We start from the raw sequence: 18,624 nt of genomic DNA, 5'->3' as shown, positions 1-18,624 counted from the left end.
GTTCAAATTAAGTTAGTTCCAAAAATTCATAATAGATGACGCTGTGCGTCGTCTTACATCGCACAAACGCTTACTCAAACGTGTTTCTATAAGAGATGGTAAGGATAACTTAAGTTTTTCGCGAGTTTATTTGAAGTTATAAGAAGATTTTTGAAGTTTGAAATAATCGTACCGTGGAAGCATTTCTGTAGCCTATATAGAAACGGGAACTACCGCACGCTACAAGCTGAAGTCCACGCGGACGGAGTCGTGGGCAACAGCTAGTAGATCTATATAGCCCTTTATCAAAAAATCTTAAAAAGTAGGTCACGTAGTATGGGTATGCTCCCTAAACTAAAAAAACATTGCATTTAAATTATGTTTGCGCATATCTTAAGTTAGATGATTTATGAACACAATCTATTCTATTATCTATTTCCATTTCATGCGAAGTATTTAATGTTTTACAGATATTTCTATAAAAAAAATCCTTAGCTGTCCAATGACTGGTAGAGTCTGGCTAGCGAAAGATGAAACTGGAAAAAGGCGGCAAATTAAAAAAATCGACGTATAACAACCCTGTCTATAGGCGGCATTATAGTTTTGTTCTACGAACTACGAAAAATAAAAACTATGAAACCTTATTATTCGTAGTTCGTAGATCAAAACTATAATTCCGGCTATAGACAGGGTTGTTATACGTTGATTTTTTGAATTTGCCGCCTTTTTCTAGTCTCATCTTTCGCTAGCCAGACTCTAGTTTACGGTACGTAGTTTATGTGTGAGGGATTTTTCTATATTTTAAATTTGATTGTCAAACAGTTTCCACTTTAGTAACTAGATGGCGTATGGGTAGACAATTATCGGTAATACCAGGGAATACCATCAATAATTGCTACAAAACTGGGCAAAAGAATGTAAAACTTGATACGTTTCAACTTGAAAAAGACACAATAATATTCCAATGAATAGGATAATAAAGTTATTATAACGGTGTTTTAGCTAAAATTCACGGAAGAAATAGCCCTATTTACCGATATTCACACCAAATGTCACAGGCATTATACATTTTGGTTTTGACAACATCTTACCTGTACTTGTGCAAGATAACGGATATTTGATGGCTAATATTTTACCAATAATTATATTTCAAAAACCCAAACACCACCATTTGGGAAAAAATAATAAAAACCACACCAACAATAAAAAGAAGAAGAAGTTTGAAAGCATTTATTTGATTTGAAAGTGACATGCCCGCCAAAACTCTTTCAGTTGTCAAGTTTCAGTTTGACAAGTTTTTATTATGTCAACGTGTTCCTAAACTATTACTAGTGTACTGGCCTAATCGCTTAGGCCAATTGGGTTTAAGATGTTTTGATTTATGTCACACTTGACAGTACACTGATATTTTTTTTTGGAAACACAACCCATATGTAGTCAGTGATGCCAACCTGCAGATAATTTCAGATCGGTGAGGAACCAATAGAAAATCTAGAAGTGTCTATCCTTACGCCATCTAGTTATGATTGTTAAAATTAAAATTAGTCCTACCACTTAACGGAATCGACCGCCTTGACTTCTTGATTGTATTGACTTTATACTTAGACTTTGACTAGACTTTGGACCTGACTGACCTGACGATAATATATAAAAAAATATATTAAAGAATATTGTTTTCCCGCCATAATATTATACTCGACACTGGCCATGGTTATAGCCGAAGTGCCATTATATGAAAAAAAAAAAAAACAAAAACAGCTGTCAAATGTCAGATGTCATGAAAAACTAAAATTACGAAATGATTTGGAAAGGCTCGTGAACTGATTGCTGAGTTGAAAGGAAAGGTTAACCTGCAATTATTTTACATTCACTGTAGTACTTTTAAAGCTGTTACTTCGGTTTGAAACAGTATTCAGTGTAGTTCTATTGTATGTTTAGTTTTTCTTGAGATACGTGTAATTCATGAAAAGTTAGTAATGGCAGAGGGTCAAGAAGCTCTATTGGCAAAAATCAAGGAACAGGGTGACATTGTAAGAAGCCTAAAAGCTGCAAAAGAGTCCCAAGAAAAGGTAAGATTAATTTTGCTTGGCGGTACTCGATTTGTGAATCCTGATAGGTTAATAAAATGATGCAATATCTGTGGCCAGCTTATTATCATGGAATCTAATTTTGTAGAATAAATGTCAACATAGAGCTCAGGATCTCCAAGGACTTAACGAATATTTGTCCAAGTATAGTTATATAGGAGGCTATGAGCCTAGTAAGTCTGATGTACAAATTTTGAGAGAAATCAAAGATTGTGATTTAAAACCAAAATATGTTTATTTAAAAAGATGGTGGTACCATATGGGGAGTTTCAGTGATTCTGAGATATCCTCTTTACCTGATTCATCAAATAGTTCAACAAACTTGACAGACAACTATGTTGCTAAAAGTAAAGACATCAATTTACAGGTTGGTCCTTATGGTTACAACATCTATATATGTAGCTTTGTACCTAGACATCATTCGGTTGCTGTGGTTTGATGAGTTTTTTAAAATTTGAACTCCTCATATGGTTACTTTGTTACCACTTAAATAATTTTTGTGCTATGTCATTGTAATAAATTCTAATTTTTTTCTTTTATTCTATTTCCGGGCATAAATTCTCAACAGTGGTGACAAGTAATCATATTGGAGGTAGAAATAAAATATTGAAGCATGCTGCACAAAGCTTACACATTCCGTTGGTTGCAAAAGATTAGTTCTTTAAGGAGTTGCACAAAAAGTATTGGTACAACATCACAGGTACTTCCCAATCATTAGCAATAGTTTGGCTGTGGTAGGTATCATGTTCAATGTGGTTTAATGTTTACAGATACAACAGGAAGTATCGAAGTTGTTGGCTCTGAAGGCGCAATTAGGAGCAGAAAATGCAGTGCCACAAAAATTCACCCTCAAAACAGCAAAAGGAACCAGGGACTATAACCCTCAACAGATGACAATAAGAAACAATGTTCTAGATAAAATTATTACAGTTTTTAAAAGACACGGAGCTGAGTGCATAGACACTCCAGTCTTTGAGTTGAAGGTAAGATTATTTTTTGCTCCTTTGCTAATCTTACTGTTGAGGTACTAAATAATTATTGTTTTCTAATTGCTCTGATTGTCAAATAATATTAACACTTTAATTCCCTAGCGGCCACAGTGGCCGCGAGAACAAAAGATTTCCAAGAATCCGTGATCGAAGGATTAACAAAATGAGAATAGATTTGTCTCTTAATAAGTGATAACAAATTGCAAGTCAATTACAAATTATCTTGGTACATTCAAAATTTTGTTGCGGATATAGACAATGTGACTAAATGTTGCACATTTATAATATAATAATCTAAATGTTTATTTTTAGGATGTTCTAACTGGAAAATATGGTGAAGATTCTAAGTTAATATATGATTTGAAAGACCAGGGTGGAGAAATTTTGTCACTAAGATATGATTTAACAGTTCCCTTGGCGAGGTATCTGGCTATGAATAAAATTAATACCCTCAAAAGGTATCACATTGCAAAGGTTTATAGAAGAGATAATCCTGCCATGACAAGAGGAAGATATAGAGAATTTTATCAATGTGTGAGTATACCTTTATTTGTTAATACGTTAACCGATTCAGTGCGGATGACACGGGAGCCGTGTCATACATGTTTTTAACGTGTGGCGTATGACACGTGAGCCGTGTCATTAAAAAAATGCTTGTGTCTCCCTCAAATTACACTTTAGAGTTTAGAAGGTTCTACTCTGAACAAAATCATCTTAATTTTCCACATAGAACAAGCCTATAGGCTCTGCCTCTGAATATTCTGTGAATTGAAAAAAGTAGGGGCCGTCAACCTTTTTTAAAAGGTGCATTCATTGCGGATTATAGGCAGCCGCGTCTTCTAACTAGCTGTTTCCGCAAACTTCCTTATCCATAGGAATAAAACGTTTCCCTGCGGTTAAAAGTAGTCTTGTACCTATAAGCTTTATTACTGAAACCCAATTATCGTGCTTATAAAATTTATCGAAAATTGATATAATATTATATCGAGAAAACTTCGTTTTTATGTATGGAATTGGCTAGTTCATATAATTTTTTTTCCTCATGGTTCCCATCATCAGACCACCACTGTTGTGAACATAGTACCAAAGTTTTGCAACACCCGAATAAAAAAAAAGCTTTCCTGCCATTTTCAGGTTAAAACTTAGTAAAACTACTCGCAATCAACTCAAAACAATGTAGCCTTCCGTTAACATCAATGGTTTGGGTTCAATTAAATAAATTAAGTTAATAAACACGTAAAAACCAAGAAAAATAATAAACCTTTTTGAACGTGGCGGGTGACACGGTAGCCGTGTCATCTACGTCTATGGCGTATGACACGGCTCACGTGTCACAAGAAAATTGTATGCCGCCACGACTGAAAGTCTTCAAAAACGTGCGCCGCATTGAATCGGTTAACACATACACTAATTAGAAATATGTATGTGATTTTAAAAAAGTAATAACATTGATCACTTTTTTTTACATAATAATAAGATGATGCACTGCATTCAACAAGAAAACTTGTGGTATTGATGTCAGTTAAAAATAAATTCGGTAAATTAGATTTTTTAAAGAATTTTACTAAAGTTTTGTGTTTTTAATTGGAAAACTGGCATTGATATTTAAATTTTTAATTACTGTTTATATATTGCTATAAGTATAGTTAGTTATTATTTCATATACTTACAAGATTGCAATTAGATTATTTGGATACTCATGTGTGTGTATATTTTATTTTATATTCAGAAGGATTACTTACATACTACTAACTTAAATAGCTAATACTATAATTTAGATAAACATATAGCTAATGACAAGCCTCATATAAGTATGTACTTATACTCTTATATCCTCTATAAAAGAAGAAGATATTATATTATTATAAGAATATACTCATGTAAGTATCTTCTCTTTAATATTTTATTTTGTTTGGAAAATCTTTTTCTTGAAATGCTGCCTTTCAATAGGCAAAACATATTTTATATTACTATTATTACGAGATCGTATACTACTCGACAGCTAAGGATCATAATTTTGAGCAAAAAATAATGTTGCTTTATTAATCATATTTTACTGTGCAGTGTGCATTGTTGAACAGTGTACAGAATAGGACCGTGTAGTGTCAGCCTATAAGATTAATGCCTGAAGCAATCTAACCTCAATCAATCACTCCACTCGGTCAGGTATTGCAGAATTTAATGAGTAGGTTTACAGATTTCACCTCATATATCACACAATTGATACATACATAGTTTAATTAAATTAATTAATAGTAAATTTTATCATAATAATATAATAATATTACTTATGTAAATAACTGGAACTTCTGGAAAATATATTTTTTATTTTTATATACATATTTTTCTATCTATATACAATAAACATATTATAAAACAAAGTCGCTTTTTTCCCTCATGTTCCTTTGTTCCCTTTAAGCTTTAAAACTATGTAACGGATTTTGATGATTCTTTCAGTGTTAGATAGCCCATTTATCGAGGAAGGCTATATGCTATATTTTATGAAGCTAAAACTAATAGGAGCGAAGAAACAGTGGAAAATGTGGAAAAAAAACGGGGAAAATTATTTGAAAGGGCTAACTTGAACGCGCTTATCCCAGGAACTACTGGTCCGATTTGAAAAATTCTTTCAGTGTTAGATAGCCCATTTATTGAGAAAGGCTATATATTTTTTATCACGCTAAGACTAATAGGCGAATGTGGAAAAAACGGGGAAATTATTTGAAAGAGCTTATCTCACGAACTACTGGATTTTTATGTTATTTGGCACAGATTAGAAGTAGACCACGTGAAGGATCATAGGCTATCGATTTTAATAATTTTTTCAGTGCCTATATATATTTTATACCCGTGCGACGCCGGGGCGGGTCGCTAGTATTATTATAAAAATGGTAATTTCAACACATATTTATAACTTTTTTGCTACAAACATTACATACAATTAAGCCATATTGCTTTAGTAAATTGACAACAACTATTTTACAAGACGCTTAGTGCTTATCTAGGGTTCATTGTCTGTGAGTTGTGACCTATTGCAATTATAATGGCCTTGTTTTTTTGTAGCAAATATTTTTACTTCTTATAGCTATTGCCCTATTATTTTTATCTTTCAAGTCGCAACGCGTGAAAGAAATTAACCGGAACCGTACATTTTAGGGCGACATAATTTCACGTCCTTCCTCGTCGTCGTCAAAAGCATTGCCAAAGTTCATCGAAATCGGTCTAGTATTTTCCAGGCCTTGTGCAAACCAACAAATCATCTTTTTTTTAATTATAGGTACAAAGAATTGTATTTTTTGTATTATTCAGTATATAACCAGTGTGGCAGACAACTATTTCAGTAAAAAAAAACAATAAGGAAAAAGAATTTAGATTTGAAAAACTGGTAAGTATACATTGTGTATCCCAGTTTTTCAAATCCAAATTAAACTCGTTCAAAACGTATTGTTAGACGTGTTACTATTATAGGTAACCGAACCGCGTGCAAAAACCGTAACAGTAGGTGTGGTCTGACTTTGACCTACTTAGAGATGCATTCACATCAAGATAGAATAGTACATAGTATGTATAATGTATATATTATTTCTAGATCTGGTCTGCATCGCCGTTTTCTCGCAAAATTCAGTTATCGCGCGGGAATCGTACATTTTTCTGTGATTAAAAACTATCCTATCTATCCTGATAATTACTTTCTTTCAAACTTCTTTATACCGTTAAGATCTTGTAGCCAGCCAGAGACACAATTTCTCATTTGTAAATCATAATTTAGTATAAATGTGGAGAAAAGATGATTCACTTGAATGAGAAGGTTTTCAATTAATAGGTATTCTTAAATTAATATCTCTGTCTTATTCGCACAGCTGGAAAAATATTTTTATGTTCTCATTTGTGAGAGTAAACCCATGTCGGAGGTGGTACCATCAATTTCGAACTTATACCAATGCGAATAAGGTCGAAAACAGAATCCTTTCCTTTTCGATGTTTTCGACCGTATTTTCTAACCCAGCAACTTCTATTTTCAGGATTTCGACATAGCTGGCCAGTACGACCCCATGGTGCCGGACTCGGAGTGTCTCAAGGTGGTCACTGAGATTCTAGACGTCATCGACATCGGCAACTACGTGCTAAAGGTTTCGGTCCTTTTCTTTCTTATAGAAAATTCGCGCGATGAAAGAGACGACAATACTGTTCAGCGAACGTAATGAAGCCGATCCCGCTATTTTATGCGATTATTGTGATTGATGTTTGTATTGATGCGATATCGTAGACATGTAATCGATAACATACATACACTTTTTAAGAAATTGAAAGCGCCTTTTCTTTAGAATAAGAAAGCGAATACCTACACGATTATATGTAATTTCGAGATAATAACCAGTAGAAAAATGTAATGCATTATATTCTCATGACTCGTCGTTTCGAGCGCAGGGTGTCTATCGCTCGAGTCTGACGCTCTAAGCGAGATTCGAGGCATGAGAATAGCACAATATTATTGCATTGTCTGCAGGTGAACCACCGGCGGCTGCTGGACGGCATGTTCGAGGCGTGCGGTGTGCCCGATGACAAGTTCCGCTCCACGTGTTCCACTGTCGACAAACTAGACAAGGTATAGATAGAATCAGGTGTTACTTTGCGGAAATCCATAGCTTAAAAAAAAAATTAGACAAGGTATGCCGAATCCGACTTTAAGAGGATACACCAGGGGCGAGAGAAATTGAAAATAGGTATTTGAAAATGTATTGCTCTCTCACCAATCTCAAGTCTCCCCACGCAGAGCGCGATAGAGACAACACGACAAAAGTTCTAATAAAAGAACAGAAAATCTTCGATTCGTTGTCCGCTGATTCCTTCTCCAAAACTTAACCGATTTAAGTACTTTTTTCATTAAGAATTAAAGCAAGGCTAGAGCTGTGTTCCTATGTTTTACTTTTTTTGTATATTTTAGCCAGTTTTGTTTTCTGGGTGTTTGAACACAGAGGAAAATCTTGCCGTTTTTTTGGGTTTTTGGACGTTCTTATCTTTTTTAATAATAAAATTATGAAAAAAAAGATAACATAGGGACATGCTAATAGTGGCCATAGATATTCAGGAAAAAATCATAACTCTACCGGCATTATCCAGGGAGGAAACAGGGAACAGCGTTTGTATGGAAAAACGGCGGTGTGGACTCCCCTTAAGGCCGGCCATAGACAGACCGCATCTTGCGGTTTCGACTGCAAAATGCGGTCGCCGCACGGCGATCTGCAGTTTTCATATCCGTTCATATCCGCAATACACGGATCGCTCGAGCAGTTCGTGAGCGGTCGGTGCAAATTTCAACGCAACCGCTCTGGAGTAGTCGGTCCCGACTGCAACTTGCGGTCCGTCTATGGCCAGTCTAATAAAGAACTAACGGCCGCACTCACAGACGAATATTATTATAAGAAATTATTAAGAAATTAGCGCCACATATTATAATAATATGTGGCGCTAATTTCAAAATATTTATTAAATCACGGTTAAGTAATTAATATTCGCCTCTGAGTGCGGCAGTAATGTCTAGTCGATTGCTAATCTCGATACGCGGGAGTGTGGCCAGTCAAGTTCGACCTTATCTTGGCAGGCCGTGCTCGTATGTAGTATTACAGAAAGATTTAATTTTAGCAATAGAGATGACAACAAGGTCAATTTCCAAAATTTCAGCTTCTTAACTTATGTATTTTTTTTGTTATGAGCCTTCAAATTTATTCAAGTCGATTTTTTTAAATAAAATTCCTTAATTTTTGTATACCATTCGATAAGTTATGCATTTTATAAAAAAAATCTTATGAAACCACTTTCATAAACGCAATATTTAACATTCTATCGAACAAACTACCCAAGCGTGACGTCACAGGTAACATTTTATATGGATATCTTGTAGAGTTTTTAAGCTATCAAAGTCATTTTTTCACCGATATTTCTATTTTTGAATGGCCCTCCACTTACCAACAAGAAAAAAAAAATTCGTCATGCCTATTATACCTGTGGTTGACCCATGGGTTTTTTGGTAATAAAGTTCTACAGACTATCCATTGTCAAAATTATTATTATTTCCGGCTTCCATATCAATTTATGTAAATTAGTTGTCGCAAGGCTTAACTGCTCGGTGAATAGTTTATTTTATGTCGACCATTGGACGTTAGACAAAGTAGTTATGTAATTCGGCACTATCTAAAGTTTCTAATAGTCGAGCATTGATCAACAGTTGAACTCTACAAGGTAAATTGTGCAACCTTTTTGCACAGACTGTCTATATCCCAAGGCTGCAAGGTTGCTACTTGGAGATAAGTGAACCGATCGAATTACGAAGGTGAAATGGATCGCAAAATGTAATATGAATGATAGAAAGAGTATAATAATATTATAAAATCGTATAAATTAATTGACAAATATAAAATTATAGTAAATAATTATTTAATATAATTTGTGATTTCGGTTTTATTTTTATTTTATTATAGGCTTTAGTAAATAAAACAAAGAAACCGAAATAAAAATTCTAATTAAAACCAGTAATAAAATGAAGTTTTTAAACTTTACTTAAAATAGTGATAACAAGAACGTCTTTTTTATGCAGTAATGATTATAATTTATAACGTATAATTGACCGTACAATTATTTTTTACGAGACCCCTATTTCTAAACGGCGAACTAGACCTTGTCTACATTAAATCACATTATACAAATATAATATTATGTTTATATAACATAAAACAGGTATTAGCGTTTCGCCTAATGAATGCACGATTTGTTTACCAAGGTTGTGTAATGATTCATGGCCTAGTTTGCGAATAGGAAGTACTCCGAACACGTTCTAACGGGAAATGCCATCTGTCGGCGCAATTTTCATATTTTATACATAAACTAGCTGACCCGGCAATCGTTGTTTTGTCATATAAATTATTTCTAGTATCAATATAAAAGTAGATAAAAATCGGTTGAGCCGTTTCGGAGGAGTTCACGAACCAACACTGTGACACGAGAATTTTATATATTAGGTAGATAACTCAGTTAACTTTGTATCACTTCGGAAAATGAAATCATCGTTTTAAGATTTTACTCGCGATTTTTTCATATTTTCTCACTTCACCTCAGCCCACGGGGCTTCTATGAATATTTCAAGAAAAATAAAATAAAATTAGTCAAATCGAAGTTGTGTTCGAGTTTTAGCGAGACTAACAACGATGAAAATTCATTTATACAGATAGATAATCTCCTCTTCGTATACCGGTTTCCGTGATGGTTATTGAAACCAGTCTAGCTGCGCAGGAGTGATTTTATAGTGTGTAAGCACATTACATAAGAGCTCTCACTCGGCGCGACATTGCATTGTAGTTATAGTTAAAGTAAGTTGGTGCAACCCACCCAAACAGTTAACATTTGACATATAAATTAATTAGACATAATATAAAGTGTCGTTGGAAGCCTCTCGAGATCGTCCGCTATCTACAAGACAACCCGTTAAAATGGCTACAGCGCCCTCTATACGTAGGGGACATAAAGTAAACGAGTAATAAGAAATTTTTGACGATTTCGTGAGGGGTATCAAAAATATCCGACTAGGATTATAGTTACTAAAACTATTTACTTGTACTTTTTGGTGATTGGCCTGCACAAGTGCACACTTTGCAGTGTGCAGTACCACATGTGGAAAAAATATTTTTTGTATTTCGCCAATATCGTCTAAAATTGTGTCATTTACATTTCTACTGCACAAAAAGCAGAAGGTGTGTATTAAAATGTGTATACGTCGTAGGATGATTTGATAAATCCGTGTTTTCGCGAAATCCCTAGAATTTTCGCGAAAAATTTATCAAATCATCCTACGACATATATAACACATTACAGGCAACATGGGAGGAAGTGAGGACGGAAATGATAAACGAGAAAGGCGTGACACCCGAAGCGGCGGACAGAATCGGCGAGTACGTCAGGCTCAACGGCGGTATAGACTTGGCTGAGAAGCTGATGAAAGACGAAAAACTCGCCAAGTCGAAGAGCGCTATAGAAGGTCTAGAGGGCATCATGTTGCTGCTCAAGTACTGCGAAATACTAGGGATTAAAGACAAGATCCTGTTCGACTTGAGCTTGGCGCGCGGACTGGATTACTACACCGGTGTTATATACGAAGCCGTTTTGACGCGTGAGTGTTGAGTTTAATCATAACATCTTTGCTTGCGAGAAAAGATATAAGACATACAGCAGCACATATCAATCTGATATCAGATTTTTGACACTTTAAACATTCTATTTCTTCATATTTTAGATGTCTTAAGTGTCAAAAATCTGATATGAGTTTGATATCAGTTTCGGGACATACAGCAGCACATATCAATCTGATATCAGATTTTTGACACTTTAAACATTCTATTTCTTCATATTTTAGATGTCTTAAGTGTCAAAAATCTGATATGAGTTTGATATCAGTTTCGGGAATAAGGAATTTTTTAAAAGCCATGACCCCTATGATGTTAACTGGATATGAACAAATATCCATATTTTTACTAATATTATAAATGCGAAAGTGTCTGTCTGTTTCCTCTTCACGCTTAAACTGCTGAACCGATTTAGCTGAAATTTGGTATAAAGATACTTTGAATCCCGGGAGAGGACAAAGGATACTATTTATCCCGTTAAAATGTACGGTTCCCGTGTAATAAACGAGTTTTGGTGTAACGGATTTGCGGGCGTCATCTATCTCATAAAAATGATATAATGTACAGGTTTTCATACGTATGTGTACTTTTATATTTCAGAGCCAATAAAAATCGGCAAGGAGGAGCAGACGGTGGGGTCGATCGCCGGCGGCGGCCGCTACGACAACCTCGTCGGCATGTTCGACTCCAAACACAAACAGGTCAGTTTTATATATTATAACTTGATGACCCGGTAAACTTTGAAAAAATAACTCTTAATTTTTATTACCTTTAAAACCTGCTCTGGACTTCCACAAATATTTCAAAGCTAAAATAGCCAAATCGGTTCAGCCGGGTCTAAACATCATGAAAATCGGGGGACGTACCATCGAAAAAATGATTCATTGCCAGATGACGAACCTACCGCCTACGTCATTTGGTTGGGTTATATCAATTCAATATTAGGCGTGATCTGTCGGCTGGGTTCGACATAAACAGACCAAATTACGTTGGTCCTTGGTCCGCCATCTGCCTATGAATCAACCTCCCTGATAGTAGTTTATGGGACCATGTATAAAGTACGTCACACTAAGGTACTACGCTTGCAGGTGCCGTGTGTGGGTGTGAGTATTGGCGTGGAACGCATCTTCTCGGTCTTGGAGGCGAAGCTGGCGGCGGGCGACATCAGCGTGCGGACGAGCGACGTCGACGTGTACGTCGCCACCGCACAGAAGAACTTCCTCGAGGAGAGGCTGCGCGTCTGCGCTGAGCTCTGGAACGCCGGTATTAAGGTAATTTTGAATTAACAAAATCCTAGACTTGTAGGTAGGGGGGGGGGGGGGGGGGGTTACATACAATAACTACACATCGGATTGCGTGACGCTATGATAACGTATCCACGTGCGCGCGCCAGCTCACACATCTCTCCGTAAATGAGACCTGAAAATTGAACTGCGCTTCTTTATTTTCGAGCGATCTTAATGTTGTGCTTAGCCTAGAACTGTATCTTACACAATGTAAAATGTTTATAGTTTTGAGCAACCGATTTTCATTGCAGACCGAGCATTCCTACAAGAAGAATCCAAAGATGTTGAATCAGTTGCAGCACTGCGAGGAGAACCGTATTCCTCTGGCCGTGGTGCTCGGGGAGTCTGAACTGAAGAGAGGTCTTGTTAAAATCCGCAACATCGTCACTAGACAAGAGGACGAGGTACCGAGGGAAAGCCTCGTAGATGAATTACAAACGAGACTCGCGTCTATGAATATCAAACAAATAAACGGCCCCGCTAAATAGTGTACAAAAATATGTATTTGGTGTCAATGCGGTGTCTCAAAATTTTCGGTTTAAGTACCATCGAGGAAGTTGATTCCTATGCAATTAACAGACCAACGTTATTTGGTCGAATAGGTATGTCAATTCAGGGCTGATTTTTCAATCGTCAGATAAATTTTATCACTGGAATAAATTTGGCGTTTTGACAGACTTTATATTATGAAAAAAATGTCAAAGTGTCTTATTTATTCTTTAGGTAAAAGTTATCTGACGATTGAAAAATCGACCCTAACGGCCGTTCCCAATATTTGATCTATCTCTGGTTTTGCCCTACTAGAGATAGTAATAGCTCACAATTGACATAAAATATATGTCTCTAATGTCTAATGTGAGCTATTCCAATCTCTAGTAGGGCAAAACCAGAGATAGATCGAATATTGGGAACCGCCGTAAATGAATATTGTGATCTGTCAGCTGGGTTTGACGTAATGCAACCAAACACTTAGGTCCCCGATTTGCATAGGAATCAACTTCTCTGATAGTACATACATAAACATTTCTGTAAATACATGTTGATATTTCGTTTACGCATTGGTTTGAACTATTGTGGTTTGTAAAATATTTCTGGAGATATGAGATGGTTTTCAAATTATTCGTTATGAAAATATCGAAAGCTTTTCAGCGTTTTTCCAAACAAAATATATGTATAAGTTTAAATAAAGGATAGTTATAAAATAATAGTGATACTAGATAATCAAAGGTCTGAAATTATTTGTTGTTCAATATACCGTACATTAGATTGCCAAATTCAGCTTTTTCTATCTGAAAATATCAGAGAAACATTACAGAATATTTTTGATTCATATTTTGTAAATTGCTCTCTTAGAACTAAATGCTTAGCATGTCCACTTTAGAAATGGTTTCTTACAGCAAAATAGACAAAGCGACAGATCGATAGAAGAAAACTGTCAGTAAATCTTTCTATTCTTTCGTATTTCTACCGTGGTTATGATAAGTGTACTAAAAAAATTATATCCACAGCCGAACATAGAACCTCCTCCTTTTTGGAAGTCGGTTAAAAAGCATTTATACCGGAATTGTATGTTAAAATTGCATTTCTAATAGCTTATTAGAAACAATTTATTTATTTAACTAACTCGTCGTTGCAGGTTAGTTACAAAGAATTAAGATTTATTATAATATTTTAATTTAGCTAACAAATAAATTTAATATTGTTTCATTTCATTGGTAATAGGAGTTCAAGTTGACAAAATTGATTAAGTCGCAAAAACAAAATTGCGAAGTATTGCGGTCTTAAAGTCCCGAAATAATAAGAATCTGTTCAAAGCCTGTTAATACAACTTACTATTCTATTGTGATGATACTGCTTAGCTGTTGTTTCTTACGGCTAATTTGATTTCATCCTCTTTTTATTTATAGTAACATGCTTGAAGCAATAAGTTAATAACTATTTCAAATAGTAATTTATTTTAGTAGTATACTATTTTAAAACTTTTTTAAATTCTGTTCCTGTTTTTAGTCCTATGTTATATTCGACGGAACTACCGCTTTACATGAGATAGAAAGAGAGATATATATCATAGTTCTCTCATTCTAATTTCTGATTGGTCACTGAATGTAACATAGGCCTATGTTTTCTTTTTGTGATGTACTACTTAAGTAATTATAATAATAATTTGTATATTGTGTGCGTTTTTTTAATAAATATTATACTGTAAAATAATTTTAAGTTTTACTTCATGTACGTTACATACCTGAGCGTTAAAATGTTATAAATAAAATATAGCAATAAAAATAAAATAAGCTAAACATAATATCACTTTGGATATTAAATATTAATAGTCAGGGTTCCCTAGAACATTTTTTTTATTACTATCAAGCTAATTTTTTGTGAGTAGCTTCATTTTGATAAGACGAACAACATTTTTATCTGCGAAAAGATAGGATTTCATACATTGATTTGATAGTCCTAAAATTGTTCTATTTGTAGGACGATGTTACTCACCATTGACCTTTCAATATACAAAAAATCAGCTGGTTAGGGTTTCGTTTTAGGGTTCTGTAATCAACAAAACTTGGTTGACTACGAAACCCTAAAACGGAACCCTAACCAGCTGATTTTTTGTATATTGATAGGTTTAATGGTAACAATTGCACCGTTTAGGTTAGGTGCACCATTTTGAGCTAGGCGGGACTTTTATAGTTTAATACAATTATTATAAATTATAGCTGTAAAGCTGAAACTATTCATTTAACAACTTAGACTAAGCGACGCGAGCACAAAATTAAACAAAAACAATTATGAAAATGAAAAAAAAGTACAACAGTTACGACTTATAAATTTTAAGCACACGGTACGGATTTTGTGTCAGAACATTTTTTTTAAATAATAAATATTACACACGGTGCTGCTCGCCAGTTCTGTTATGCTGGAACTTGGCTTGACACTCTACCGCGTGTCTAATAAGTAATAAATATTATTTATTGTGCACACACTAATGGCTGGTTAACACGTATTAAGTTGATAAGTAGTTAACTAAATTTTTATTTAATTTTAAGTTGTTAATTGCATGTAAATTGTAATAAACAAAAAATTTTGTAGCAAGTTAAAATTTAGTAAGTACTAAACTAGATGACAATTAGAATTTAGTTACTACTTAATACGTGTAAACCAGCCATAAGAAGTAAAAAAAAAACCACAACAATTATCAACTTATAACTACAGCGTACCACAATGGCGGCCTTTTTACTAGTAAGTTTCATTACAAAGTGCAATTACAATACTAAGAATAAGACAATTTACTATTGATTGGTACGAATAACTATGAACGATATTCGCACCAATCATTCTTGAAACGTTTTGAAATATAAACTAGGTGAGTCCAAAAAGGTAGTTTATGGAACCTTGGGATTTGGGAACCTCGAGTAGTTCACCATTCATGTTCTGGCCTCAGTACTGTAATGGTGTTATGTCACGGACGCAGCGCCCTTGTCGGAGCAGCGCATTGTCTGCCTGCGGTTCCTGCGATTGTGCCCTAACGCACCGCGAAGTCGACCCTACCCGTCGCCGATATAAAACTATTTATAACGACGATCGCCGACTCATTAGCTTTCCGATCTTTCCGAGTCCGCGTCTCCCCCGAACACCGTTTAAATTGTAATGAAATGAACGTGCGATCGAGAAGATTCTACCGAATAGTTTTTTGTATTTTCCTTCTGAGTCCGAGCGTGTACTCGTCGGTGTTGAAAGATGCGCTCGAGGAGCACCTCAAGGATATCGAGCACAACGAGGAGAACGAGACTTTTAAGCTGCAGAAGGAGAAGGGCGAGAAGGACCACCACATCGAGAGCCGCCTGGACGACACCCACACGCACCAAAACACCAAGAGTAGTGACGACGTCAAGTATTTGAAGAAGGACGTCGAGAGCAAAGTCACGGCCGACAAGGGCGCGCACGGCGGGTACACCACCAAGCAGGACAAGGCCGAGGACAGCCAGTCCACTGGCTTCAAGCGCGGCCACAAGAAGGGCCACCACAAGCAGGGCTTCCAGAACTCCTACCACAAGGACGAGTCGTCCAACAAGAGCACGTTCTTCGACGACTTCAACGACGAGGGCGACCAGGCGGGGTACAACAGCAAGCTCAACAACCACGACAACCACTACGGCCGCAACTACCAGGTAGCCATGGGAACAAATGCTATTTTTCAAAAGTTTCGTTAGCATGCTAATTCTTATGTATTAGCATGCTATTACTATGCTATTTGCTAATTGGATTTACATTACTGTATTTTGTGAACGGCTACTTTATTTTCATTACGTCGCGTCTTTTAACTATTAATTATAAGTATATCAATTAACATAACAAAATAAGTACTTATTAGTTATTATAATTCGAGATAGCAACTCTATTTCTCATGTAATAAATTAGCAGTAGCAAAGTATAGCGTTAGCCCGACAGCCAGTGTTTACGCTGCGCGCCGTCGTCCGCGGTGCCAACTAGCACGGTCATGTATTTTTTTTCATGAACGCAGACGATTGCTATTCCATGAAATCACCTTTTTTTAACAAATACGATTATTTAATTATTGCTGATGGGTAATCAGAAATTAACTATTGCCAATGTTAATTGTATCACCACCACTCCCAGGGGTCGCACAACAACGGGCAGGAGTACCTGCGCGACAACTACCACGGCGGCGGCCACAGCCGCTACGGCGACAACGGCGTGAAGCGCGTCGCGCACAAGGACTACGGCCGCAAGCACTACCTCGACAACTCCGAGCTGCACGACCGGTACCGGGCCGGCCGCGACTACCGCGACCGCGGTAACGTGCGCGAGCGACACGAGTACAGCGAGCCGCACGTGCACCGGGACCCGGGGTGGGACTGGCAGCGCTGGGACGAGCGCCGGGGCTGGGACCGCCCGCAGTGGGACCGCCGCGGCTGGGACTACGGCGGGCCGGGCCACTACGACGACCACGGCGTTCGCCACGACGGGTACGGGCACGGGCCCGACCACGGCTACGGGTACCGCTACGGCGAGTCGCGCGACACGCCCGTCGCTGAGGTGCCGCGGGACGCGCCGGTCGTCGCGCACCGCAAGCAGACCATCACCATTTACGAGGACCCGCGGTACTCGGGCCCGGACGAGGGTCAGCTGCGGCAGGGCGGGGACCACCTGCAGCTGGACTTCCAGCCGAGCGCCCGCCGGTACGCCAGCTACGACGACACCTACTACAGCGCCCCCGCGCGCACTGCCCAGGCCAGCCAAATTAATAAATTAGTCTACAACTACAAGCGCCAGTAAATAGCTAAGTTTTAGTGTACGCGATACCTAAGATGAAGGCCACAAAGTGAAAAAAATGCAAAAATGATTTAGGATTAAGGTAAATTTTACGTAAGGAGGAATTTTACTGTAGAAAAATGCCCGCCAAGTTAGTAATATTTTATAATACATTAGGTATTAAAATGCAATTTTATTATTTACAACCTTTATAACATAATACACGTAGATAATAAAAAAGGCATCGAGTTTGCTAGTTGTAGTGTAGAGCTCACCACTTACAATTCTACAATATTCCTTTAATGGTGAGTAAATAAAAGTTTTATTTTTACCCTTTACTACACTTGGGAAGTGACGCATCACGCATGCGAGAATATCCGAACTCAATATCACTGAATATTGAATATCCCGAAACGTAGCGAGGCGTGCAACTCAAATAAAATTAGCTTTGAGACTTGGTATGCGAAGGTGCCGGTCAGTCGACATTTCAATATGGCGCGTCACGGCGGACGGCACCGAACCGTGACGGATGCGTGCAAATCGGGGTCTCTTGCAGGGAATTTACTGGAATCGATATTCCATAGACACGACTGACCTAAATGCTTTGTAATACAGTTAGGCTAAGCTAATTACGGCGCACCTGAATTCCGTGATTGCACATTCAGCACGGTGAGCCATGTTGCTATGTTGGTGAGGAGTTGGATATCCTATTGATTACCAGGTGATGCTGCAGCACCAGGTCAATTTTCCATTAATGTGTAAATGTTCATAAATGTCACGAACTAGAATGCAATAAAGCATTCTAGTTCGTGTGTGTGTTCGTTCGTTCACCAAA

At 36.9% G+C, this 18,624-nt stretch overlaps 2 protein-coding genes across 5 annotated transcripts; both read left to right on the top strand.

The window, feature by feature from the left end:
* Positions 1 to 1,747: 1,747 nt before the first annotated feature.
* LOC121728536 (histidine--tRNA ligase, cytoplasmic) lies at positions 1,748 to 13,105 on the top strand. Of its 4 annotated transcripts, XM_042116689.1 has the most exons (11): positions 1,748 to 2,048; positions 2,155 to 2,433; positions 2,837 to 3,049; positions 3,368 to 3,589; positions 7,078 to 7,185; positions 7,563 to 7,661; positions 10,922 to 11,216; positions 11,830 to 11,930; positions 12,318 to 12,500; positions 12,767 to 13,008; positions 13,062 to 13,083. In XM_042116689.1, exons 1-10 carry the CDS (start codon positions 1,956 to 1,958, stop codon positions 13,001 to 13,003), a joined length of 1,830 nt encoding a protein of 609 aa, XP_041972623.1. In that variant the 5' UTR covers positions 1,748 to 1,955; the 3' UTR covers positions 13,004 to 13,008; positions 13,062 to 13,083. The 4 variants fall into 4 exon arrangements, with proteins under 4 accessions (XP_041972623.1, XP_041972622.1, XP_041972625.1 ...); XM_042116688.1 differs by having other exon boundaries at positions 12,767 to 13,105; XM_042116692.1 differs by lacking the exon at positions 2,155 to 2,433 and adding an exon at positions 2,635 to 2,766 and having other exon boundaries at positions 1,960 to 2,048; positions 12,767 to 13,105.
* A 3,060-nt stretch (positions 13,106 to 16,165) lies between these two features.
* On the top strand, positions 16,166 to 17,813 carry LOC121729054. The gene is made up of 2 exons (XM_042117441.1): positions 16,166 to 16,684; positions 17,154 to 17,813. The coding sequence occupies exons 1-2, from the start codon at positions 16,169 to 16,171 to the stop codon at positions 17,811 to 17,813; spliced, it is 1,176 nt and encodes a 391-aa protein (XP_041973375.1). The 5' UTR covers positions 16,166 to 16,168.
* Positions 17,814 to 18,624: the final 811 nt, after the last annotated feature.

The sequence above is a fragment of the Aricia agestis genome, chromosome 7 (assembly GCF_905147365.1).
Source record: "Aricia agestis chromosome 7, ilAriAges1.1, whole genome shotgun sequence".
NCBI lineage: Eukaryota > Metazoa > Arthropoda > Insecta > Lepidoptera > Lycaenidae > Aricia > Aricia agestis.
Note: the sequence above shows the minus strand (reverse complement) of the source record. Positions and strands in the feature narration are given on the sequence as shown.